The sequence below is a fragment of the Antedon mediterranea genome, chromosome 6 (assembly GCF_964355755.1).
Source record: "Antedon mediterranea chromosome 6, ecAntMedi1.1, whole genome shotgun sequence".
NCBI lineage: Eukaryota > Metazoa > Echinodermata > Crinoidea > Comatulida > Antedonidae > Antedon > Antedon mediterranea.
Window position 1 is genome coordinate 16,329,306 of NC_092675.1, and position 26,615 is coordinate 16,355,920.

Consider the following 26,615-nt stretch of genomic DNA (forward strand, 5'->3'; position numbering starts at 1 on the left):
CAGAATTTCAGTAGTTTAGTTTAAACATAACTAAATTAATTCTGGTTATCTTTTTTTATCAGTTAATCATATTTCTTAGGTCTATATATCAAAATATGATATGCGAGATACGGGCCACTAATGTTTAAATGTATAAGCAGGCTGAGGCCAGCTTTGCTACCAACGTTTTATGCACCAAATAGACGTCATCTGCAGCTAGGCCTAGTGAGAAACATGGCTACTACTACTACTAGTACTACTACTGGAACTGCAAGTGGAAGTCAACCCAAATTCAAGAATAGTTTGTCTAAAGAAAAGTCACCTTACCTGTTACAGCATGCAGCAAATCCTGTAAACTGGTAAATAAACCGGTTAGACACTCCAGATTGACATGCCATAACAAATAAAGTCTATCTATGATAAATTATAATTTAATAACAATAAAAAATTGTAATTGTAATTGTCGTATTCGATTGGGAACTTTCGTTGTCAACGTAAAGATTCGTTGAGTACTTTTTGTATTCGAATTGTAAATTTGTGCTCAACAGAAAGTCATTCGAATAGAAAACGTTGACAACGAAAGCTTTTTCGTTAAGAACAATCTCAACGCTCAAAATACTCCGTTAAAGAAGTACTCAACGGAAAAACTGTACTCAACGGTGAAAGTCTAAATCGAATACGACAATTGATTCAAATCCGCAATGTAAATTGGTTCGGGATTAGAAAAACTCTCTGAAGAAAAATGTTTAAATTATTTTATTTAATTTAGAGATATTGTATAGTAAGTTACTATACAACGTTTCTATGTTCAAACCTTGTGGGTGAAAAAGTAATTATATTGTTGGTTCAAACTATGTGTCATTTTGTAGTAGTGAATCCTATTATTTTTTCAGGTATCCTTGGGGTGAAGAAGCATTTCAAAAAGCAAAGGAAGAAGATAAAATAATCTTTCTGTCTGGTTTGTAATAGCATCTTAATTCTCACTATATTTTTTATATCTGAATCGCAAATACTGTACTTTCACAAATAACCCTCAACTTCCACCTTTTAATTATCAGAAATGATCTCCATCTCTACACTCTATTTTTGTACACTGCAACAAAACAACAAATTTCCCCACAATAAATGCCAGTTTTATGACAATGTATTATTAGGAATTATTATCGCAATTTTTTTCAGTTGGCTACTCCACTTGTCACTGGTGCCATGTGATGGAAAGAGAATCATTTGAAAATAAAGAAATTGGTGATCTATTAAACAAGCATTTTGTGAGCATCAAGGTAGACCGAGAAGAGCGACCAGATGTTGACAGAGTGTACATGACCTTTATACAGGTAATGCATAGATTGATCAGGGCTTTTTATATCAAAGATTTCTTTATTTTAAATGCTTAAGGTACAGTATATGGTTTAAAATGGCTTTTAAACAGGGCTCTGACGATCCTAATTTCTTCCCTATTCAATAAATGCATTTTTAAACCAGAAATTAAAGAAAATCAGACATTGGCTGTAGTTGTAATTATTCATAAACCATTTCAGTTTGAATAAATACAAACCAATCATTCTGGTCTTAGTTCATGTGCAAGTTACCCTGGAAAATTGCTTATACAGTTAGTATTTTCCTCTTACCCAAATTTTATCATTAGTTTTGTTAATTGTTTTCTCTAGGCCACAAGTGGTGGAGGTGGTTGGCCAATGAGTGTGTGGCTGACTCCTGATCTTAAACCACTGATTGGTGGAACATATTTTGCACCAACAGATCGCTTTGGCAGACCAGGTTTCGCAACAATTTTACAGAGAATCGCCAGCCAATGGACAGACAAGAAAGATGACATGAAGCAACGCAGTATGGCAATCATGGAGGCGCTTGTAAAAAACACAGCTGTAAAGCAGACAGAGTCAAAGGTTGTGATTGATCAGGAGGCTATTAAGACGTGTTATAGACAAATGTCACGGGGGTATGACTCTCAGTATGGTGGATTTGGGGACGCACCAAAGTTTCCTCAACCAGGTAGATCATTTTAGTTTTTTAAATCTTTGAATACCAATTAGACAATACTGTACTATATAATAAAGAAAATGATTTTTTTTTCTCTTGTTAATAAATAGTGGCTCATTCATATTAAGGAAAAGTACCTTTTTAAATTTACCTATGCAATTCAATTTTATTTTAACAGTTAATTTCAACTTCATGTTTCGTTACCATGATTTAAAACTAACAACTAAAAGATCTCAGGCAATCAATCAAAGCTTGTCTGAAGGTGCGGCAGCTAGCTCTGCAGATGACGGTGATGAAAACCAAGCCCTTGCCATGTGTCTTCATACCTTAAAAACGATGGCAAAGGGAGGCATGAATGATCATCTGGGACTTGTAAGATACGCATATTTTTTAATATTATTCTGTAAGATTTCATTCATTGACAGTGAAGGTAATAGTATTAATAAATATCTATGGACATGTGGTGCAGTGTGTTGGACATTGGATTGCTGATTACTTCTATTTCACTACCAAAACTCTATTCCAGAAGGAGATGAATTTTTGTCAACTCTGTATCGATATTTTAAATTTCAGGGTTTTCATCGTTATTCTACTGACCGCTATTGGCATGTACCCCATTTTGAGAAGATGCTGTATGACCAGGCACAGCTAGCTGTCTCCTACTTGGATGCCTATCAGTTATCTAAGGATGAAAGCTTAGCTGATGTAGCCAGAGATATCTTGAATTATGTTGATCGAGATCTTCATGATCAGGTAAAGCGTAGACACTATTGGGGCTTGCAGGGCACTTTATTTATTTTATTTATTTATTCGACTTCTCACTAACTCAGTTAGTGAAAGATCTGGACCAACAGGTGGTAAACACCTCTAAAACGGTCCAGTCCCAATTTGCACAGTGGCTGTGTGTGACAGTGGCTGTGTTTATGTGGACTAGTACACCGGGGTAACCCCCTACTCGTCTCGAAAGATGTACTAGGTTCTTTAAAGTGCACATGAGCTATGTGTACACTGGACCTCACTTTGGACTCACTGGACCTCACATTGGACCTCACATTGGACTTCACTCTCAAATGAACTTAAACAGAAATCTTCCTTTTCTAGTTTTAAATCTAATTTCAAACACAAAATGGTGTCAGAATATGCTACATAAATTTTCGCCGATCTTTTATCCTTATTTATTTGGTGGTGATACATGGCATTAAATCCTTCACCCTGGTATTCAATAATCTCCGCTACATTGTATCGTTATACTTGTTATTATACCATATTTAATTATATTTCATATTGTACTCTAATTGTTATCATTATCCCTTTTATCATATATTATATAATTGCCTGGTTTATCTTAACTCCTATAATTGGTTATCCGCACTTGGCGGATAACCTCTTGTTATTGTCAGGATCTTTTTTTTTTTTTTTTTTTTTTTCTTTATTCTTCTTTCTTTCCACGAATTTTGTACGCAGCGTATCTCTAATTCTGGCCAACATAAGATTGTATAACTTTGTCATAAGATTGCCCTGTAGCTGTAGATGTGCAAGAAACTTTTTTTTATGAATTTTGAGTTGCGCAGCGTAAGTTACGCGCGGTTTTATGAATTTCAATGATTGATCATAGATTAAAAACTAAAATTCATTTTGTATTGAAACTTGGTGAACATTTAAGTTATATCAAGCGCAAACTTTCTATGGATTAAAAATGGCATGTTTTACAAAAAGTTACGCGCGCACGCGCGTTTAAAATTTCAAAATGCGAAAAATCAATATCTAATCAACTTTCTACGCGTTTCATGTCATTTTGAGCATTTCAAAAATTCCCACGCGTGCGCAATTTTTTTACGCGCGCGTGCGCACGTAGCGCAAAAACATGTTTTTTTTGCTTGATTTTTGTTTTTTCAGCCTTCTCTAGTAATTTTACCAACTTTCAAACAATTTCGACTTAAAATCACGTCATACGAGCACGTAAAATTGAACAATTTGTGCGCGTTTTTTAAAAAAAATTTCAAAAATGTGTCAAAATTATACCTTTTTTTGAACAGTCATAGATTCTAAACTACAAGGTGAATTTTATTTTTTTTTTACATATTCTGAAAGTAGATGAGTGGTAGATATAGAATCATGCATCGATTTGGCTAACCGGACATTGTAACGTCATCGTTTGGCCACTCGAATATGAAATATAGGATTTTTTTCTCTTTCGTCATAGCTCGTCACATTTAAAAGAGCGCATCTCCACTTATCCGTATTCCATTTCCCTCAATTTTTTTATTTTGTCTAGGTCAATCAATTATCTTTCGCATGATTTACCATTTTTAAAATTGTTATGACGTCATCATGTTCAAAAACGTCAATAACTTTGGTCACTTCTTTTCACCTATTCCGCACTGTATGTAGTACGTATACAGTATATAGTGTATACCGTATACACTTAGACGCGACGCAAAATAGAGGGCGCACTAACATTTTTTTCAATGGCATAATCGTTTTTCTGCGCGCAATATTCTAACGTATGACGTGCACGTGGCTTTTGCGCTGCGGATAACCTAACTCGTCCGTAGTGACGAGTTCAAATCTAGTTTAAATTTTTTTTATTTCTTTATTTTATGTACTTTCACTATTATATATTCATATTTTAGTCTACTCTGTAGCAATGTTAGTATACTTAGGCATACGGGAGTCACGACTTAAAGTTCAGTGAACTTACTGTGACTTCCATCCACCCACATTTAATATATGTTATGTTATGTAAATGTAAATGATATATATATATATAAGTGAGTGGAAAAAATAAATAAACGAAACGAAACGAAACCTACGGTTTATAGTCCTTATCCGAGAAGACTCGTTCTACCACCAGAACCATGGAGCGAGTGAGCCTCGAACCCTTGCCGATGTTATGGCTATGTAATTACGGTTCCACTGTCTTAACCGCTCGGCCACTCACTCACTTTCATTGCAGTGTGTAATTTAAAGATGATAGTGTAGACTGACGTTGACAGAAAAACATGCTTTAAGGGTTAGGTTACTACAAGATACATGTGACTCACATGTGATGTTGTATTATATCAAATATTCCTATGAAACTTTGGAAATAGATACAGTACCAAGAATCGGCTGGATTAATTACCCATATTCCTCCACTATTTTAATAGCACTCTACTAAAGGTTCACTGTGTAGAATCTATGGGGCTCCTAAAACAGTATTGGGTGATAAGGTGCTGGAGTATGTTGATCATTATTTTACGTACTTAGGCCATATTTTAACTTCGAATCTAAGAGATGAGGCAGATATAAAACGCCAATATAGATCTAGAGGTAATGTTTTATGTAGGAAATTTTCATACTGCTCCAAATCAATCAAATGTTTTTTGTTTAGATCATATTGTAATTTGTATTAACATGTACTGTTCTCCTTTATGGTCTAATCATTTTTTTTTAAATATCAACCGACTTAAAGTTTGTTATAATGATTCTTTACAAGAATAATGAAAAGCGAAAACAGAATGTTAATTTGTATATATAAATATTTGTTAATTGATTCAAACATGTACTACAAATGGAATGAGGCATTATATACCAATAGATAAAAGTTTTGGTCCTCTCTCCTTCATCTTTTTTTTGTGTAATGTATTATACCATATGGACAATTGTCTGAAATTTAAGTTGAATTGAATTGAATTGAATTTGCCAGTTAAAATGTTAAAATACTACTATACTTGATCTGGTTTGGTACTGTACTCAATATAAGGAAACAATGTTGGTATTTATTTTTCTATAGGCTGGCGGTTTTTACAGTGCTGAGGATGCCGATTCCTTTCCATCACATGACTCCAAAGACAAAAAAGAGGGCGCATTCTGTGTCTGGGAGGAGTCGGAATTAAACAGCCTTCTGTCGAGTGACACCCTAGCATCCAAGCCATCGATTACCCTTGCTGATATTTTTAACCATCATTACGGGGTGAATAAAGATGGAAATGTTGATTTTGACCAGGTAGACCACCAAAGTTTGAGTAAAATGATCTTTTAATCATGGGCCAAGTAATGCTACATACAAACTAAACCCAAATTGAGGTCCTGTGGCCTGATAAAAAAATGGTGAAAATATGTGCAGTGTTTAAAAATTGAACTCTTGATACCAACTCATTTCAATTTTTTGTACAAAACGTACTTGATAGACGTAATATAGTCCATAGTCTAGGTTCTAGATCAAAATTAGTAAAGATTTTAGCATATTTTGGCACATATGGCGTTTCATACATATAATATAACCAGGGAGTTTTATTTTACAACTCCCTGATATAACTATACATAGTCCAGAGTTTTCTTCAACCACTGAACTGAATCTGGGCCAACAGTGTGAACATAACTATTTTAATAATTTTATTTTCCTAATTATTCCATAAATTAATGTAATGCTTATGATTTTAGGATCCACATGGAGAATTGAAAGGTCAAAATGTTTTGATTATTCGTGGTAATTTAGCAAAGACAGCTGATCATCTAGGCATAGATAAAGAAAGCGCTGCTACTTCCCTCTACAAGGCTAAAGACATTCTATTTCAGGCTAGACTACAGCGTCCCAGACCACACCTTGATGATAAAATGATAACGGCTTGGAACGGTAAGACTAATTACATTTTTCTCTAATATCGAAAGTGAATCTTCGTGAAATGAATTTTCTTCTTTTTCACAAGTGTTATGTACTGGAAAAAAAAATGTGCTTTAAATTACAGTAAAACTGGCTATTCACCATCCCCATATAAATTCAACTTCAAAATGTTAATTTACAGTGCTATTTTGTCAATGACTAAAGCTAATACTAGAGTAGGGTCCAAAATTACTAGCCTAATATCAATATAATTTTTTTCTCTTATTATTATTGCTGCTGTTAGGATTAATGCTGTCCGCATATGCGAGGGCCGGGCAAGTACTGAGAGATGATCGGTTTACTCAGATAGCAGTGAGGGCAGCAGAGTTCATTAAACAAGAGCTGTATGATCAGAACACTAACACATTGTTTAGAACTGCTTACAAAGCAGATGCAAAGGCCACTGAAAGGTACTGTGTAGAAGGGTTTAACAATTATATTTTTTTGTTTTTTTCGGAGAAATAAAATACATTAACATACTACTGTATATTGTTGTAACAATACTGCATTTAATAAAGAACCATGTAATTCCACTAACTCAAGAACTGATTTATTTTATTCAGTTCATTACATCATTACATTCCAAAACAAATTTATTTTTTTAGGCCTACTTTGATCTCTGGATTCACGGATGATTATGCCTTTCTTATTCGAGGATTGTTGGATCTGTATGAGGCATGTTTTGATGAGGAATTGATCAAATGGGCTGAGCAACTGCAACAAACTCAAGATAAACTTTTCTGGGATGATAACAATGGTGGTGCAGGCTACTTCTCTGTCGCTGCAAATGATCCAAATATATTACTTCGTCTAAAAGAAGGTATTAGTTATTTATTTGTGATCATAAAAGCTGCATTGACTTGAACTGAACTGATTTTGATGGCAGACTAAATTTCAACAAGATTTGAACTCGTCATTTTGACAAGTTAGTTACCCGCAAAACAAAAGCCTTGTGCGTGTCATACGGTAGAATATTGCGCACAGAAAAAGATTATGGCATTATGACCTGAAGAAAATATAATGTTGTTAGTGTGCTATCTGTAGTGTTTTGTGTCTAAGTATATACAGTATAATACACTATATACTGTATGTATACATACAGTGTAGCATAGGTTGAATTATGGGACCCGCCTTTTATTCCAATTTTTAACATGATGACGTCATCAAAATGAAACACGAAGATAGCAATTTTGAAAGAAAATAGTCTGAGCAACAAAACATATTAACATGTTGAAGAGATTTGAATACGTATAAAATAGATGCGTGCTCTTTTAAATGTGATGAACTATGATGCAAAAGATGAAAATCTGACTTTTTTTATTGAACTGGCCATATAATGTCACAACATCCAATTGGCAACATTTTTACATGAATGACATGAATGAAATTCTTACAAAGGTAATTGATTGAGTAAACATATATTAAAATCTGGGAGAAATTGAGGTACGAATAAGTGAGATGTGATCTAGTTAATGTGATGAGCTATGAAGAAAGAGAAAAAAATCAGGTGTCTAGAAAACTCAGATCTCGGATATATCTATCTGACTTTTCTAGATCTAGAAAACTCAGATATGTTGAAATGATGTCAATTATTTTTTTAAATGACAAGAAAAGGCTGGAAAAAATAATTCAAGAGAAAAAAACATGATTTTCATACTCCATTTGCACCGTAGAAATGACATTTTACATATAAATTTACACTATCTAGTATACTCATTTTTGTCAAAAATCAATAAAATATGCACATTTTCCACAAAATTAGCATCATAATTACAGATTTTTAATACAAGTTGGGTAGCAATGGATAGAATATTTTTATATATACTGTAAATATATTTTTTTGATACCAAAAAGTTTTTATCCAAACACTTAAATTATTTAATATTATATAAATAAACATAACAATTACGCTACCAAATATTCATTTTTTTGTATAAAGAATAATTTAACCCGAAAATGTGTTTTTTGGTCATTTTTTGGTCAAAGGTCAGTAAAAGCATTTCCGGTCATTTTTTCGGTAAAAGTTGTGTTAGACTGAATATAAATATGTATATTCTGAACAATTTTCCACCAAAAGAACACTTGAATTATTTATTATTATAAATAAACAAAAATAAATTTACACTATTTAATACTCATTTTACTATTAGTAACAAAAATAATAAAATATGCACATTTTTAACAAAATTAGCATCATAATTACAGATTTTTAATACAAGTTGGGTAGCAATGGATAGAATATTTTATGGGGCTTTCATTTGATACCAAATAGTTTTTCCAAACACTTAAATTATTTAATATTTAATATAAATAAACATAACAATTACGCTACCAAATATTCATTTTCTGTATAAAAATATGCACATTTTCCATACAATTAGCTTCATAATTAAAAATTGTCAGTACAAGTTGGGTAGCAATGGGTAGCATATTGTCTATGCTTTCATTGGATACCATACAGTTTGTCTATAGGCATTTGAAAGAATAATTTAACCAGAAAATGTGTTTTTTGGTCATTTTTGGGTCAAAGGTCAGTGAAAGCATTTCCGGTCATTTTTTCGCTAAAAGTTGTGTTAGACCGAATATAAATATGTATATTCTGAACAATTTGACACCAAAAGCAAATCTGTACGACAAGTGGTTGTCGAGATATAAGAACCACACATTTTTAACCCTTGACCCCGATTTTGGGCATGTTCGTCCCGGATAGCGAATTTGGCAAACATTCCATGTTGTTCGTTGGGGTCAAATTATCCTATAACAGTTGAGATATTCTCTCCTAAATTAAATGCATACAAATCTGACCCAGGTCCTAATAACTAATAGGAATTTTTGATAAATCTTATAGAAAGTTTTATTTTTTTATTTTTATTTTATTTTATTTTATTTCATACTCAAATGCATGTGCGTGCATAACTTTTTGTAAAAAATTCCATTTTTAATCCACAGAAAGTTTGGCCTTGATATGAATTAAATTTTTACCAAGTGTCAATACAAAATTACTTTTCATTTTTATTCTATGATCAATTATTGAAATTACTAAATCGAGCGTACAGTAAGTCAATTAAAAAAATAGGAGGTGCACAACTTCATGTAAATATCCATTTATGTTGACAAAGTTGTGAAATGTTTTGTTTCCACATTTTTGAGTTACACGAGACACAAAAATGCCAGAAAGAAAGAAAGAATAATACAGAAAATAATGATTTCATACAATAACAAGGAGTTATACGCTACATTGCGGATAACTAATAAAATCCTTAAGCTCTGTGTGATGTACCCAAATATGGTAGTGATATAAAATCATCATGTCCATATATGAGCATTTCACATTTTTTTGTCACATAAAGTTTGATAGTATTGACAGAGTTTTACAGCTAGTAAAATGTGACCAACGGTGCAGGGTATGTAAGACAGCCTCTTGGTTATCAGCATATGCTGTTTAGGGTCACCCTCTATAAATAAAGTTAAATACAGTAAATAAATAAAAAAGTATGTTAGCAAGATTGGATATAAATCATAGGAATATGTTGCTTTATCTCTTGTAGATCAAGATGGAGCTGAACCGAGTCCAAACTCTGTGTCTGCCCTCAACCTTATTCGGTTGTCAGACTACCTTGACCATGAACCATATCGGGAAATGGCGAGGGCACTGTTAAACACGTTCCATGAGCGTCTTCAAAAGATACCTATTGCATTACCAGAAATGATGTGTGCTGTTATGAATCTGGAGAAGCCTTCTACACAGGTTAACAAATCAAAATTTATAGTACAGCAGTAGGCTTAAATTAGACGTCTAGGCCTGTAATCATCCATGGTTGTCATGAGTCAGAAACTGTATGATGATGTTGTTTTTCCTTCCAAAAAGTATACATCCAAACTAGGCTAGCAGAAAACATTACAACTCTGGCTCTACTGTACATTTTGTGCCGTTATGATTTATTAGAAAATGATTCATATTATCCACTTCAATAAATCTCAGCTGAGTTTAGCATTTAAACCTTAAATACTGGATATAGTACAGTCAACCTTCCCAATACTGAACTCCAGATAGTTCTTCAGGTCCCAAATTCTTTTTTACCATTAAAAACACATTCAGAACACCAGAATTTCTTTAAAATAAGATACAGAGTACTGTTGTACTGTATTTGTTTTTATTGGTGTAATTAAAATATTTTTTGCATGTTATAATATTAATTTTAATATTCTAGATATTTATCTGTGGAAGTAATGATTCGTCAGACACTAAGAAGCTACTGGATGTTGTTCATGCACACTTCATACCAAACAAAATCCTTGTGGTTACAGATGGCAAAAATAATGAATATCTGAACACAAAACTGAAAATACTGTCAACTCTTGAGAAGAAAGAGGGTAAAGCAACTGCTTACGTCTGTGAAAATTACACTTGTAATTTACCTGTAAATTCACCAGTTGATTTAGATAAACTTCTTGCACAGTCAATGGGGTGAATAAGTGGGGCAACTATATGAGTTGATTTGGATTGTGTGCATACAAATAAATTCAACTGAGAAATAGTAGATTATGCCAGAGATTCACATAGACTGGTGTTGTACAGGAAACTATATCATAAGGTATACTGTATGAATAATATACTGACATTTTATTAAAAACTATTTATTAATATTACTGTACAAATAAATATATAATTAAAGTATTCCATTATTGGAAATCTACCAAAAGTAAACCATAGGTTAGATTTTAATTTGTAATCAATTTTTTATCTATTTTAGATAATCTTGGTTATCTCTTATTAAATTGATATTTGTTGGGACTACAGTTAACATACATGCAGTATTTGTATTACTAACTACAGTATGGTTGTTTTGATATCATAATTTATAGGAAATGTGTCAATGCATTGCATTTTCTATTATTTAGTTACTTGCTACCACATAGTGGACATTTTAAACATTTTTTAGGGCTTCACTTGTGAATAAAAAGAATTAAATAAATTAGAACATAAACTAATTTGTGTTATAATTGATGTTCTATTCAACTGGTTCCGAACTAAATGTCAATAAGGTATTTAAGGGTTGTACGTAGGGGAAAAGCTCCTGGAAGCTAAAAATGTTGGGAAATAAAGATTGTAAACAATAATAAAGAGTAAATTTAAAAGCGTAATATAAAAAACTAAGTTAATAAACTATCGAAAGAACTTTATTCAATCTCAAAGAAACTTGCAAATAAAACCAAACAACTACAAAGACCAGTGAAGGACAGACAAGGAAATGTTTTACAAGCCAAAGAAGACCAAGCACAAAGATGGGCAGAGTATTTTGAAGGATTATTGAATCGACCATCACCAGATGAGACGGTAGACATTCCACCAGCTGAAAACATTCTTCAGATCAACTGTAATAAACCAAGAAGAGAAGAGATCAAGAAAGCTATAAAACATTTGAAGACCGGAAAGTCACCAGGACCAGACGAAATACCACCCGAAGCACTTAAGGCCGACCTGAACACATCATCACAGATGATGATGGAAATAATCAACATGATATGGGAAATTGAGGAAATACCAAAGGACTGGAAGAAGGGATACATTGTAAAATTACCAAAGAAAGGCGATCTAATTGAATGCAAAAACTATAGAGGGATAACCATGCTCTCAGTAGCAGGAAAAGTGTTTAACCGAATCCTACTAGACAGAATGATAGCGGGAGTCGATAGGACCTTAAGAGACAACCAAGCAGGATTTAGGAAAGAGAAATCATGCACTGACCATATTGCCACACTCAGAATAATATTGAATGGAACACACCACTTTGGATGAATTTCATTGACTACGAAAAAGCTTTTGACAGTTTAGACAGACCAACTTTGTGGAAGATAATGAGGCACTACGGCATACCAGAAAAGTTCATACAAATAATCAGCAAATCATATACAGGAGTCACATTTCAGGTTTTACATGAGAAGTCTTACCAGGGAATTTGAAATTAAAACAGGTGTAAGACAAGGAGGATTGATGTCTCCGTTCCTGTTCAATCTTGCAATAGACTGGATAATGAAAGAAACAACACAAGGAAAAAGAAATGGGATTCAATGGACTTTATGGGAACAATTAGAAGACTTGGACTATGCTGACGACATTGTTCTGTTGTCACAAACACATCAGCAAATGCAAACCAAAACCAGACTTCTTGAAGAAACATCAAGTATGCTTGGCTTAAATGTAAACATAGCGAAAACTAAAGTAATGGTGGTCAACACACGAAATAATCAGGCAATCCAGCTAATAAGGAAAGGAGAAGCAGAACCAGTGGAAACTTTTACTTACCTTGGTAGCAAAGTCAACATCAGAGGAGGGACAGAGGAAGATGTAAAAGGAAGGATTGGGAAAGCACAGGTGACTTTCAATATACTAATAAAAGTATGGAAGGCAAGATTCATCAGCACAGAAACAAAGATCAAAATATTCAACTCAAATGTCAAATCAGTACTGTTATATGGATCAGAAACATGGAGAACTACTAATCAAATAATAAGGAAAATCCAAGTGTTCATCAATAAATGCCTGAGAAGGATTCTCAGAATATGGTGGCCAGAAAAAATAAGAAATGAGGATCTATGGGTTAGGACTGGACAAGAGCCGGTGGAATTTGAAATTAGCAGAAGGAAATGGAAATGGATTGGTCACACACTAAGGAAACCAAAACACAACATAACTTGGCATGCCCTAACATGGAATCCCCAAGGAAAACGAAAAAGAGGACGCCCAAGGAACACATGGAGGAGGGAACTGGATAAGGAGGTGAAGGATGCTGGCTATAACTGGACAGAATTGCCCAGAACCGTGTGAGATGGAGACGTGTAGTTGATGGCCTATGCACTGATAGGTGTAACAAGGCTTAAGTAAGTAAGTAAGAATAAACTATCTACTGGTGGACACCATCTCGCTATGTTTCGGGTTTGGAATAGATATACACATGGTGTGAATTGATAAAGGTAAATAAACTATCCATCCGGTGTTTCTCAGCTTGTTCTTATGAAATATTATTGTAATGTTTTTTTCAACTCATTGCCATAATTACTAAATGGGTAATAAATGATTATTGACTAGGTCTTCTTTTTGACAGATTGACTATTGTTATTTTAGGTGCACCTACACGACGTACTGATTAGACGTTCAAAGCTGTTCACACATCAACAAATACAGTGCGTGGGGAACGCGGTGTACACACCAACCTCTTACTGAATGATCGACTGATTTCTTATATAATTAATCATAAGCGACAAGACAAGATATATAATACATATATATATTCAATACTCTACAAATAGACTATTTTATTTATAATTTATTGTATAATGCTGATAGCCTAAACTTTCATACTGAAGTTCTTTCATGTATTACACCCTTGTTATATGATTGAAAATGTTCATCTGGTTTGTAGGTATAAGTATATTGGAAATATTATTTTTATTGGTTTGAAAAAAAGAATATTTCCAATACACCCTTGTTATAGTTTCAATTAGTTGTTAAACAGGCTGCCTAGTGTATCTCAGGTTCTAGGCCTTAGTCCACTTGTAGATGCAGTGCAATATGTCTTTAATACCATGAGTGAAATGGCTTCCTATGAGCTGTATTTCCCATCACCATCAGTCTCATGGCTGTAACTAGCAGCTATTCCTTTCCTTCCTTGTACTGCTAACACTACATCAGTTTCTCCAAGCTTTGGTTGCAATCCCTGCCACGACCTTTGAGCAAGAAATTGACCTGCAAGTCAAACATGATACATAGTAGAAAACTTTAATTACAGTGATGTAGCCACAAGAAATAAAGTGGTCCGGTTTTCGCAGGAAAAGGGCACAATCTCTGTTCAAGCCACTGGGTAGTTAGTAATTAATAATTAGGAAATATCCCGACATTGGAATCCCATAATAGAGCTCAGGAAAACCATAGGCCAGCAGAATGACATTGTAATATAAAAGAATCATAATGCATGAGCAAACATAGGTTGTATGTGACAACCAAAATGAAACTTATTATGTGAGCATCATTCAATCAATTTCTCAATTATTAAAACAGTTACCTGGATTAACATGGACATTACTCAATGCAAGAGCATGGTCTCTTTTAATAAGTGCATTATTTGAATCTACCAGTTCCTCCTCCTCATCCACGCCCATCATCCTTACTGAACCCGTCACCAGTGAAATGTCAGTTTTTAGCTTAACCATATCGTCACTGCCGTATGCAACATGATCATCGGCACCTAAGAATATATATATAATAATCAATTCATTTCACATTTACAACATCTGAAGTTTAAGGTGGGAGGTGGTGATTTTTAGGTCAACAGTGCCCTCGATCTATTATTGTTGGCATGTATCTCGATCAGTTTCCATGAAGGGTAAAATAAAAAATAGAGGGCGCTATAGAAAATCACTGATGCATGCAATTTCAACTATGCCTGTGAGCCTAGGTGCGAGTAGTGTTTGTTTCACATTTCTGAACTGTACCTGGTAAAAGTTTCCGAAAATCAGTAATATAGGTACCATTCCATTCACGTGCTTCATTAAATGCAATCTCCATTTCAAATGGTGTGATGATTGGTCGATAAAACTCTTTTGAATCAATCAAACTATTCTCCGGGCAGGCAACCAATACGTAAACATCAACCTCGGTAAAATTTGCCATTTTTGGAACGTTTAATTTACCCATAACAAATGTATAACTTTTCTTGCCTACACGTTTAATAAGTGCTTTTAAACGTGATATGACGGATAGGTAGTCCTTCACGCCTAATGTACCCGCTACGATCCCGATAACGTTTGCATCTTTTGCTTTTTCTATCATGTAATATCGTTTCATCAAAGCCCTGTTCACATCCAATGTTTCTCGTCGACTCAAATTCGTTGCAGGATCAAAAGAATAAAATTTACATTTGTTAAAAGTCATAAGAAAATTAGTTAAAGTTGTGCTTTCTCCTCCAATGTAAAACACTATGTAATTTGAAATATCCTTTTCCTTGGGTAAGACAAAACTGCGGCCAAATTGCTGGTAGACTGTTCCTATACTTGAGATTGATTCCTCATCTGATGGGCTATCCTCGGTCTGTTCACATTGGCTTGTTTTGCATCTATTATCTATACACTCTCCTGATGGCTGGTTTATTCTTGATACAACCAAATTTGCATAATCATTTTGTAATCTCGAGGCTAAATCATCTGCAAAACAAAAGTATTGTCAATTTATATAACATAAAGATTATGTTTTATTATACTTTAAAACCTAATCAGTTAAAGCTTGAACATTAAACGCATAACATACCACATTCCATTTAGGTTATAGACAGCTAAAATAAATACATTTTGGCACACTTGGCATGTCATACCGATAAATTCAAACAGGGTGGCACTATTAAAAGAAGCAATGACTAGAAACTTGTGGCAAGTTTAGTTGGTTATTATTGAAAATAGTGTTTATCAAGTATGAATTGTAAACTAAACAAAAAATACAATAACAAACTGAAAATGTTGTAAATAAATTACCAGATAGATGGTTGTAAACTACATCACATAGTATAAGGACTGACTGATCTTCAGTGAAGAATTCTCGAAATGATCTTTCACATAAATCAAAGTCTATTGGTTGACAACCAAAAATGAGTAGTATGGGTAACCGACCAGTAGCGCTCAGACACGAACGTCCAAAATGAATGATTGCATCAGCGTTGGCGTGTTGAGCTGCAATCTCATCAACACAACAACTAATTAGACAAAATAAAGTTAATAAGTTTACATGCTTGAATCCTTGCTTTAAAAAATATTGTAAAAACAGGCTTCCGTCTGGGCACACACGTAGAAGTCACAAGGTTTGACACCAAGAATTGTTGGTGCATACAATTATCCAGTTGACTAGTTTCAGCCACATGCGATTGGCCACTCACTCATACACAGTTTTAATATTCATATTTCAGAATTTCAAAGATTCAACAACTAAGATGATGCACATGCGCTATGTTACGTTTACGATGTGGAGACACATTATCGCGAAGTGAAGTGTTGATGATGTGATGATGAAAGGCTAGAAATGATATTATATGCCTAGTAGTCTGGTAAACATTTCATGGGATTTTTCCCATGAACATGAAAACTTTTGATATGACAGGCTAGCTTCTCCGCAAATCAAACGTTGAATGGAATATTTATTATGTAGAGATAATTTGATTTACATATCTTCTTAATTTTGAAACCAAATGATCATTGATTGATTTGAAACCCATATAGCCAAATACGGTATGATAACCTACGCCATTCTTATCGGATGTTTGCGGCCTGAAAATCGATTTTTATATGTGTATCACACACTGTATTTTCAGACAAAAATCAAAATTTTTTTAAATAAATAAAAAAGACAATGAAAAAAGACTTGTGGCTTGTATTCAACTTTACAATGACCAATGTTTGATGAGTTTCCAGTCATCCGAATTCAGAGAAATTACTCAATTTGTTGGTGAGAATTTGTTTTTTTGGAAGATGATTTAAAATCCTTGTCTCTCTTGTTTGTAGGACATTCATTGCGAGCTATTTAGATAAGGCATTGTTTCTCTCTTTTATCATAATTTACCACAAAACGTACATTTAAGAAAAGGAATAATCTGGTTTAATGTTTTTTACATGTATTATTTTTTAAAAACATCAACAATTTTAGGAAATGGGTATTTAAATAGTATAAGCCTGCAAGCGTTTGCCTGCTCTGTGACACTTTGATGGCCTCCATCCACTGCATACCTGCCATAAGATGTATCTGCAAGAATGTAAAGCTTGCTGTTGGTTCTATTCTTCAATAGATGAACTACACTACTGGCATATGCAAGTAGACTATCAGGGAATTGCAAAGCAACCTACAAATAGAGAGATTTGTTTAATTAGCAGACAATATATCTTTAATGATAGATTTTATAAATCTTAATTTTTCATGATTTTGGGAGACAATACTACTACAACATTCCCCCATGTAAATTCAGACACAAATATAATCAGTTAAATAATACTGACAATTAAATAACCCACTCTAAATGTTTTAACAGATTTGTGTGATTTACAAGAGCTATCAATGGAGGAATAACCATGAGCTATCAAATGTAGTGGATAAAAATTGTCACATCCCTGGGCTGTAGGGTCAGTCTAATTACCAAAAACAACCATAAACAACCGAACACAAACTGAAAACAAAATAAAAAAATCTAAATACTGAAAAAAAAATTATATAATATCGCCCTCTACAGATGAGTGTTTCTAAAGCGTTGGTTTCTGGATCAAAAGTCAAGACTAAAATCAAAATATTTTTATAGATTCTGTAGGCCTAAGTAAATGTGGTGTTATCATTTTACGATTTTTAGTTGTATCCATCAGGGCAACATTTAAAAAGAAAATTATAGAAATTTGTTTTCGGTATTTAGAGTAATCAGGGAAGAGTGAAATTACACTCTTTTCTGCTGTAATTAAACACAATAAATTCAAATAATCAATAACATTTTATACTTGCACATTTAAAATTGTTTTTAATAATGAACTCGACACATCTTTTAACTTCAAAATATTCTTCAATGTTAACAGTAGGAGGCTCACTACACCCACTGAAATCAACCTCTTTTCCAATTGCATCTTCAGCCTTGCTAAAAAACGCATCCATGTTTAAAATTTCTGAAACATGAATTGGATTTGAAATTAGATTTTTAAGCATCTGAACTTAAAGGTAAAAGTGACTTATTTCAGCATTATTTATTCATTTTTTATTCAATTACAATTTACATTCAACAATAATATTTAAAACTAGAATTTAATTCGTCACTTTGACGAATTATAGGTGATGATTTTTATCATTTTAATGAAATTAACATTTTTTAAACATGCATGTACGTTAACATGCGATCGTAAAAAGTTGATGTACGCCATCCTATGACATGATGCATACACTTATAGTGCTGAGTTGTACCTATTATGTGTCGTATACAATATGTACAGTATATACCTGTATATCTATATACAGTGTAGCATAGGTGAAATTACGGGACCCACATCATGTTCTAATTTTTTGGTATGATGGAATTATCAAAATAAACTCGAAGATGACAATTTCGAAGGATAATGAATTGAGCAAATAAATATAAGAATTGGAAGAGAATTTGAAACGTAGAAGCGCGCTCTTTGAAATTTGTATAACTTTGACTAAAGAAATTTAAAAACTATTTTTAACTTCAACTGGCCATATTTCATCACGACATCCGATCAGCTTAATTTTTATATGAATTCATATCTACATTTCACCAGCCCTCATAATAAGTTATAAACATCAAGGTCAACTTTAATTCAGAAGAGCTGTAAGGTATTCAAATATACATTGTAGGTGAAATTATATAACCACAGTTATTCAAATTTTAAGACGTGATGACGTCATCAAAATGAAAATATTGCCAACTCATGAGTGAGTGAGTGAGTGGCCGAGCGGTTAAGACAGTGGAACCGTAATTACATAGCCATAACATCGGCAGGGGTTCGAGGCTCACTCACTTCATGGTTCTAGTGGTAGAACGAGTCTTCTCGGATAAGGACTATAAACCGTAGGTCCAGTGTACACATCTAGCTCGTGTGACCTAATTAATTATCACCAATAATTATTCTACCTAGACAAGGCCTATTGTTGGATACCTGCTTTACATACTGTACTAAATATCAACTCTGTCTGTAAAATCATCACTTTAAAGGATTTATTTTTTACGTTTTATGTGATTCGTCTTCATAAAAGTACTTACGAGGCCCAATTCTAAGGTGTGGTATTCACAATAAGTTACTTAACAAGTTTGGAGTCAAAAGGAAGTTGAAATAAAAAAAGGTCCGAAACGGAACTAGCGCCAGTATGCCTACTATCTACTGGAGGTATATTCAGAGTGTCATTTCGACGATTGAGCATTCTCTACTTCTACGCCATCTATGCCTTTATTTACTTCCGAATTAGAAAGAGTACTATGGTAACTGCTCCAGTGAGGACCAAATTTAGCACTGGTGGAGCACAGTGATATAAAATAGAATTAAGTCACTAAATGTTAATATCTTTTCGTATGTTAATACACTGTGCTCAAGTGGACCCAATTTGGCGCCAGGAGAGCACAGTGATATAAAATAGAAATAAGTCACTGAATGTTAATATATTTTCGTATGTTAATACACTGTGCTCAAGTGGACACAATTTGATGCCAGTGGAGCACAGTGATATAAAATAGAAATAAGTCACTGAATTTTAATATCTTTTCGTATGTTAATACACTGTGCTAAAGTGGACACAATTTGATGCCAGTGGAGCACAGTGATATAAAATAGAAATAAGTCACTGAATTTTAATATCTTTTCATATGTTAATACACTGTGCTCAAAGTGGACACAATTTGATGCCAGTGGAGCACAGTGATATAAAATAGAAATAAGTCACTGAATTTTAATATCTTTTCGTATGTTAATACACTGTACTCAAGTGGACACAATTTGATGCCAGTGGAGCACAGTGATATAAAATAGAAATAAGTCACTGAATTTTAATATCTTTTCGTATGTTAATACACTGTTCTCACGTGGACCCAAAATAGAAATAAATCACTGAATTTTAATATCTTTTCGTATGTTAATACACTGTGCTCAAGTGGACCCAATTTGGAGCCAGGAGAGTATACATATATCAAATGTGGGTGGATGGAGGTCACAGTAAGTTCACTGAACTTTAAAGCTCAGGTACAGGAATGAATTTTAAATATAATATTTGGTTAATTGTACATAAATCAAATATTTGAAACAGAAATCAAGACGAAAAAACATGAATTTCCCTTAATATGGTCAAATACAAAATTTGGCAAAATTCTGCCATAAAAATCAGGAAGATTTTTTTTCAGTAGTTAGGTAGTTTAACCTACCGGTAATGTAATAACATGTCTGGTGACTCCCTAGAAGGTGAAAAAAGATGGTGGATATACAGTGGATAATTTTTGCTATAGCATGAAAATAAAAATCTGAAGTTGAATAAAAATACCAGAAATGTAAAATTCAATTTATATTACCTATATTTAGTCATCTGTTAACATTTTTTACCACACCGTTTATTTTTCATAGCTTTTTAAAATGCCTCTCTATTTACAAAATTTGTGTACAAAAGAATAGAGATTTTACTGTGTAATTTGAACTATTCCCCCATTGATAAGAAAGTGCTTATTTTCAACAAGCTCGTGTAACACAAAACAAATGCAAAAAAATTATGAAACATAGGGGAAACTATAGATCGATAATTATTGGAATGTATGATCAATAGAAATTTTTTGCCCGCACCTGGCCTTTAAGTCGTGAAAAGGAAGATTTCTGTTTAAATTCATTTGAGAGTGAAGTCCAAAGTTTGGGACCAAAATAATAAATAGAAGATCGTCGAGCCTTAACATTTAAATTATCAAAGATATAATTGTTTACAAATGATCTGGTTTTATAGGAATGGCGTTCATCAATTCTTGTAAATAAAGCACTGAAGGCAGTAAATTGTTAGATAAACGGTACATAAATGAGGCAACTTGTAATTTATTTAAATCATAAATGTTTAAAACATTAAATCTTTTAAAAAGTAATTTTGTATGGGCTCTAAATGATTCTCCCGCACAAATCCGAAGTGCACGTTTTTGTAGTTTAAAGAGGCGGTCTATATGAGTTTTCTCTAGACTTGTCCAGGGGCATAACGTATCAAATTTATCTAGAGTAATTGCCCAACATAAATTGGCATAAGAAAGGTAAGGCAAAACTAAAGTATTATAAAAGGTTAATAAGGTTTTTTGAGGGAAGATATGTTTTAATTTGTTCAATATTCCAACATTTCTGGAAACTAGATTACTGATTTTATTTATGTGCAGTTTCCAAGTCAAAGAGGCATCTATGGTTACTCCTAAAAATTGTGTTTCAATAACTCGTTCAATCAATTTGTTATCAATGTATATTTGTTCATTTAAAGAATTTGAAATTTTACGTTTAGAAAATATTATATAGTTCGTTTTGAATGTATTAAGAGTTAATTTATTATGCTTGAGCCAATTTGAGACTTTAAGTAACTCATCATTGACAATTTTAAACAAGGTATTTAATTTAGGATGAGAGAACAAAATATTTGTGTCGTCAGCAAATAAGATAACACACCACAGGTTAAACGGAAATAGGAAGAGTTAAAATTGTTTTAAGGAATTAAACTGAACACGATTGAAAAGGTAGCTTTTAATTACGGTAGTTTTAAAGGAAGGCCTCTGATACCGTAATTTGAAAGTTTATGAATTAAAATAAATCAAGGAAAATGCCAACAGAAAACTCATTTTTACTCAGGGCAATTGTAATTTTGTCAAAAATATCTAATAGGGCAAGATCTGTTGAATACTTTTTACTGAAACCATATTGGCCTTTAAATAAAATGTTATGTTTAGTTAAAAAGGAAGAAATTCGGTTAACTTATGCATTATTTTTTCAATTAATTTTGAGAAACAAGGAAGTAGGGAGATTGGTCTGTAGTTATTGAAATGGTGAGGATCTTCTTTCTTGTAGATAGGGATAACTTTAGCTATTTTAAAAGAATCAGGAAAAATACCGGTTTGAAAAGAAGTATTAAAAATGTGAGTTAAGGGTTTGCATATAAAATTAGAAACACGTTTAATAATTTTATTGGAAAACCCATCAAACCCAGGAGATTTATTATCTTTAAGGGAAAATATTATACTGACAACTTCATGTTCGGTTACTGGACTAAGAAAGAGAGAGTGTACACATGGACGAGGTAGGGTAGAAGTATAATTATCATTATCTGACACATGTATTTTGTTAATTAAATTTGGCCCTATATTAGTAAAATAATTATTGAATTCAATTGCAATTTGTTGAGGATTATTTAATTTAATGTCATTGTTAATAAAGTGAGAAGGGAACGGTTTACGAGATTTCTTGCCAAGGACTCCATTTATTGTTTGTATGTCACTGTAGTAATTCTTTTGGGCAGTACGAAGGATTTTGGTAGGTACATTTCGATATTTAAATATTTATCTTTGTCCTTTTGCTTTTTAGATATTAGAAATTTTTTATATAATTTGTGTTTTTTGTCGATAGATTTAATTAAGCCTTTAGTTATCCAAGGTTTTTTTTCTTTCTGAATATTGCGTCTGGAACAAGTGGTTTTAATGTTGTTATTATATAATGTACTAAATATGTCGTTGAATAATGCGTATCCCTGATTGGGTTCATTGGAGTTATAAATACTAGCCCAGTCAACATTTGACAAATCATTACTGTACTTAAGGCAGAAATTGAAATATCATTGATATCTTTTTTTGTGTACATATATTTTAAATTTGGTTTCAGATTTTGGAGAGGTTCTGATTTATGTATTGGCAAGAAAACAGGAAAGTGATCTGAGATGTCCGAATATAGAATAGAAATGTTATCGTATAAATTATTGCAAAAAATATTGTCGATTAAAGTTGCAGAATTATGCGTAATTCTAGTTGGCCTAGTAAAATGAGGGTAATAATTGGATTGAAATAAAGTATTAACAAAATCAGAAGTTCCTCTGTGTGTTTTAGAATTTAACAAGTTATATAAAATAGAAAAAAGTCACTAAATTATAATATCTTTTCGTATTTTAATACACTGTGGACCCAATTTGGCACTAATCGGAGCACAGGGAAATAGTCACATACAAAAACATAGAGAAAAATACTTCTGGAATTTAAAAATATTTCAAACTTGGTATATGTTCAATATCGGTTACTCCATCCGTAAACCAAAAGAAAAAATAGTTTCAAGCCACATCAGTGATTTTAATAACTTGCGTTTGCTTAAGATAATACTTATGAAAGAACATACATTTTTTATACTTTAGCCATTAAAAAAAAGACATATATGTTAAAAATATGAATTATGTAGTAACATATTGTTACGCGCCAAAATGGCTCCACGTAAGCACAGTGTATTAACATACGAAAAGATATTAACATTCAGTGACTTATTTCTATTTTATATTACTGTGCTGCCCTGGCTCCAAATGGGTCCACTTGATCACAGTGTATTAAATACGAAAAGATATTAACATTCAGTGACTTTTTCCATTTTATTTCACTGTGCTCCCCTGGCTCCAAATTGTGTCCACTTGAGCACAGTGTATTAACATACGAAAATATATTAAAATTTAGTGACTTTTTTCTATTTTATATCACTGTGCTCCACTGGCGCCAAATTGGGTCCACTTGAGCACAGTGTATTAACATACAAAAAGATATTAAAATTCAGTGACTTTTTTCTATTTTAAATCACTGTGCTCCCCTGGCTCCAAATTGTGTCCACTTGAGCACAGTGTATTAACATACGAAAATATATTAAAATTTAGTGACTTTTTTCTATTTTATATCACTGTGCTCTCCTGGCACCAAATTGGGTCCACTTGAGCACAGTGTATTAACATACGAAAAGATATTAAAATTCAGTGACTTTTTTCTATTTTAAATCACTGTGCTCCCCTGGCTCCAAATTGTGTCCACTTGAGCACAGTGTATTAACATACGAAAATATATTAAAATTTAGTGAATTATTTCTATTTTGTATCACTGTGCTCCACTGGCTCCAAATTGGGTTCACTTGAGCACAATGTATTAACATACGAAAAGATATCAGTGACTTATTTCTATTTTATATCACTGATGCTCCCCTAGCTTCAAATTGGGTCCACTTGAGCACAGTGTATTAACATACGAAAAGATATTAAAATTCAGTGACTTTTTTCTATTTTATATCACTGTGCTCCACTGGCTCCAAATTGTGTCCACTTGAGCACAGTGTATTAACATACGAAAGAATATTAAAATTCAGTGACTTTTTTCTATTTTATATCACTGTGCTCCACTGGCTCCAAATTGTGTCCACTTGAGCACAGTGTATTAACATACGAAAATATATTAAAATTTAGTGACTTATTTCTATTTTCTATCACTGTGCTCCCCTGGCTCCAAATTGTGTCCACTTGAGCACAGTGTATTAACATACGAAAATATATTAAAATTTAGTGACTTATTTTTATTTTCTATCACTGTGCTCCACTGGCTCCAAATTGGGTCCACTTGAGCACAGTGTATTAACATACGAAAAGATATTAAAATTCAGTGACTTATCTATTTATATCATTATCACTGTGCTCCTCACTGGCGCCAAATTGTGTTCACTTGAGCAGTGTATTAATTAAATACGAAAAGATATTAAAATTCAATGACTTATTTCTATTTTATATCACTGTGCTCCTCAATGGAGCGCCAAATTGTGTCCACTTGACTCTTGAGCACAGTGTATTAACATACGAAAAGATATTAAAATTAGTGACTTATTTATTTTTTATATCACTGTGCTCTGCCAGTGCTAAATTTGCCAAATTTATTTGGTCCACTGGAGCAGTTACCGTAGTACTATTTCTATTTCGGAAGTAATAAAGGCATAAATGGCGCTCCGTAGAAGTAGACAATGCTCCATCGTCGAAATGACGCTCTGAATATACCTACCTCTCTACTGTGTAGGCTAGCCACCCTCTAGCTAGCTGCTAGCAGCAGCTTATTTTAGTTAGTTAGCCTTCCTCCCCTGGCCTGAGTGAGACTGCCTAGTAGCTATCCTAGACCGGGATATGACCGGTTGGGCCGCCGACAAGTTGAGCCGCCGGTAATTTCTATGAAACGCCCAGTGCGTCTTTTACGACATTTCGCGTAGTGATAGAGGGGTGTCCTAGTACATAAGTTCATGGTCTTTAGGTTTATTGTGTCATGAAAATAAATAATAATTACATACTACAATTTTGTCGGTTTGAACCGCCATAACAACACATCAAAGGAAAGTAGTAATATTTAATAATTTAATTGTTTTTAATCTTTCAAGGTAAAAATGCAGTGCACTCCATAATATTTTTCTCGCGTAAAATCACGTTGTCTCTCAGGACTAATAGAGTATTGATACTCTTCGAATGAGGTTAAATAATTATTGTTTTTTATCTACTATCTTTTAATAATAATATCATATTTTATTGAATTTTACAATGTTAATACACAAAATATTTTACTAAAAAACGGTGATTTTATGCAATTATTTTACCGAAAAATGGAGTAGGCCTAGTTCATACAACTGCCGCCTAAGGGGGCAACATGTTTACGTCATTTTTGGCTAAAAACGATCATTTTCGGTCATGTTTTAGGCCTTATATTTTGGAATCTACAAGTCAGATATTCATAATTATTTCTCTTTAATTATAATATTTAATAATATATACTAAAAACCGTGATATATAAACTTTGGAATATACATCGTTATATCTAATAATTAATATAAATAGAACTTCTATTAAATAGAAACGAGCACCGGCGAAAGTAAGCATTTGGCGTTTCATAGAAAATAACGTTTTTCTGGCGGCGGCTCAACTTGTCGGCGGCTCAACTTGGCCTAATCCCCTAGACCTAGCTAGCCAGGCTTGGTCTACAGTATTTTATATTTTATTTTAAATATAGCCTAGTACTGTACCTGACAGATGGGACAGATTTTTTTATTTTATAGGTTGCAGCAAAGTAAATAAAGGCATCCTTCAGCCAACTAGTTTTAGGAGGAGTAGTACGTAAACAAAATTAGCTGCAAATCATCAAACTGTGAGTGCATGTGTGGCTGCTGGACACGCTTCCATGGCGCGCAAACACTGCAAAATGTCTAATATCGTGGATACATTTGAGACAAATCCTTCAAATTGTGATAACATTCTAAAACTTGGCACAGTTATTTATTGAGGTATCAAAAAACATAAAACGGAAGGGTTGCCCAAAATTTGGGTAAAGCGGCCATTTTGGATTTCAAAATGGCCGAAAACAATCCATCAATCATTAGAAAGAGAATAATAATACTGATCATTTTTATTCCATTATCCGATCAGAAAATGCAT

General features: G+C 33.1%; 2 protein-coding genes across 5 annotated transcripts; one reads left to right on the top strand and one right to left on the bottom strand.

Annotated features, from left to right (window-relative positions):
- The first annotated feature begins 13 nt into the window (after positions 1-13).
- Positions 14-11,667, top strand: LOC140052393 (spermatogenesis-associated protein 20-like). The gene is made up of 12 exons (XM_072097997.1): positions 14-338; positions 873-937; positions 1,159-1,313; positions 1,647-1,989; positions 2,156-2,349; positions 2,551-2,730; positions 5,753-5,965; positions 6,403-6,595; positions 6,867-7,032; positions 7,228-7,442; positions 10,171-10,370; positions 10,834-11,667. The coding sequence occupies exons 1-12, from the start codon at positions 121-123 to the stop codon at positions 11,092-11,094; spliced, it is 2,403 nt and encodes an 800-aa protein (XP_071954098.1). The 5' UTR covers positions 14-120; the 3' UTR covers positions 11,095-11,667.
- Positions 11,668-13,959: 2,292 nt separating this feature from the next.
- On the bottom strand, positions 13,960-26,337 carry LOC140051771 (2-(3-amino-3-carboxypropyl)histidine synthase subunit 2-like). 4 transcript variants are annotated; one of them, XM_072097084.1, is made up of 7 exons: positions 26,207-26,337; positions 18,147-18,304; positions 17,390-17,502; positions 16,148-16,365; positions 15,116-15,823; positions 14,686-14,868; positions 13,960-14,350 (listed from the first exon to the last, which is right to left on the bottom strand). In XM_072097084.1, the coding sequence occupies exons 2-7, from the start codon at positions 18,291-18,293 to the stop codon at positions 14,307-14,309; spliced, it is 1,413 nt and encodes a 470-aa protein (XP_071953185.1). In that variant the 5' UTR covers positions 18,294-18,304; positions 26,207-26,337; the 3' UTR covers positions 13,960-14,306. The 4 variants fall into 4 exon arrangements, with proteins under 4 accessions (XP_071953185.1, XP_071953183.1, XP_071953184.1 ...); XM_072097082.1 differs by having other exon boundaries at positions 13,960-14,369; XM_072097083.1 differs by lacking the exon at positions 26,207-26,337 and adding an exon at positions 25,204-25,502 and having other exon boundaries at positions 13,960-14,369.
- Positions 26,338-26,615: the final 278 nt, after the last annotated feature.

Excerpts from the sequence above, each read along its gene's own strand:
- LOC140052393 (XM_072097997.1), top strand. The coding sequence starts at position 121 with ATGTTTAAATGTATAAGCAGGCTGAGGCCAGCTTTGCTACCAACGTTT. Across the intron at positions 938-1,158 it reads TAAAATAATCTTTCTGTCTG|TTGGCTACTCCACTTGTCAC; the intron begins GTTTGTAATAGC and ends AATTTTTTTCAG. Across the intron at positions 1,990-2,155 it reads ACCAAAGTTTCCTCAACCAG|TTAATTTCAACTTCATGTTT; the intron begins GTAGATCATTTT and ends TTATTTTAACAG.
- LOC140051771 (XM_072097082.1), bottom strand. The coding sequence starts at position 18,293 with ATGGATGCGTTTTTTAGCAAGGCTGAAGATGCAATTGGAAAAGAGGTT. Across the intron at positions 15,824-16,147 it reads AGTTTACAACCATCTATCTG|ATGATTTAGCCTCGAGATTA; the intron begins GTAATTTATTTA and ends TTTGTTTTGCAG. Across the intron at positions 14,370-14,685 it reads TAATGTCCATGTTAATCCAG|GTCAATTTCTTGCTCAAAGG; the intron begins GTAACTGTTTTA and ends TTTGACTTGCAG.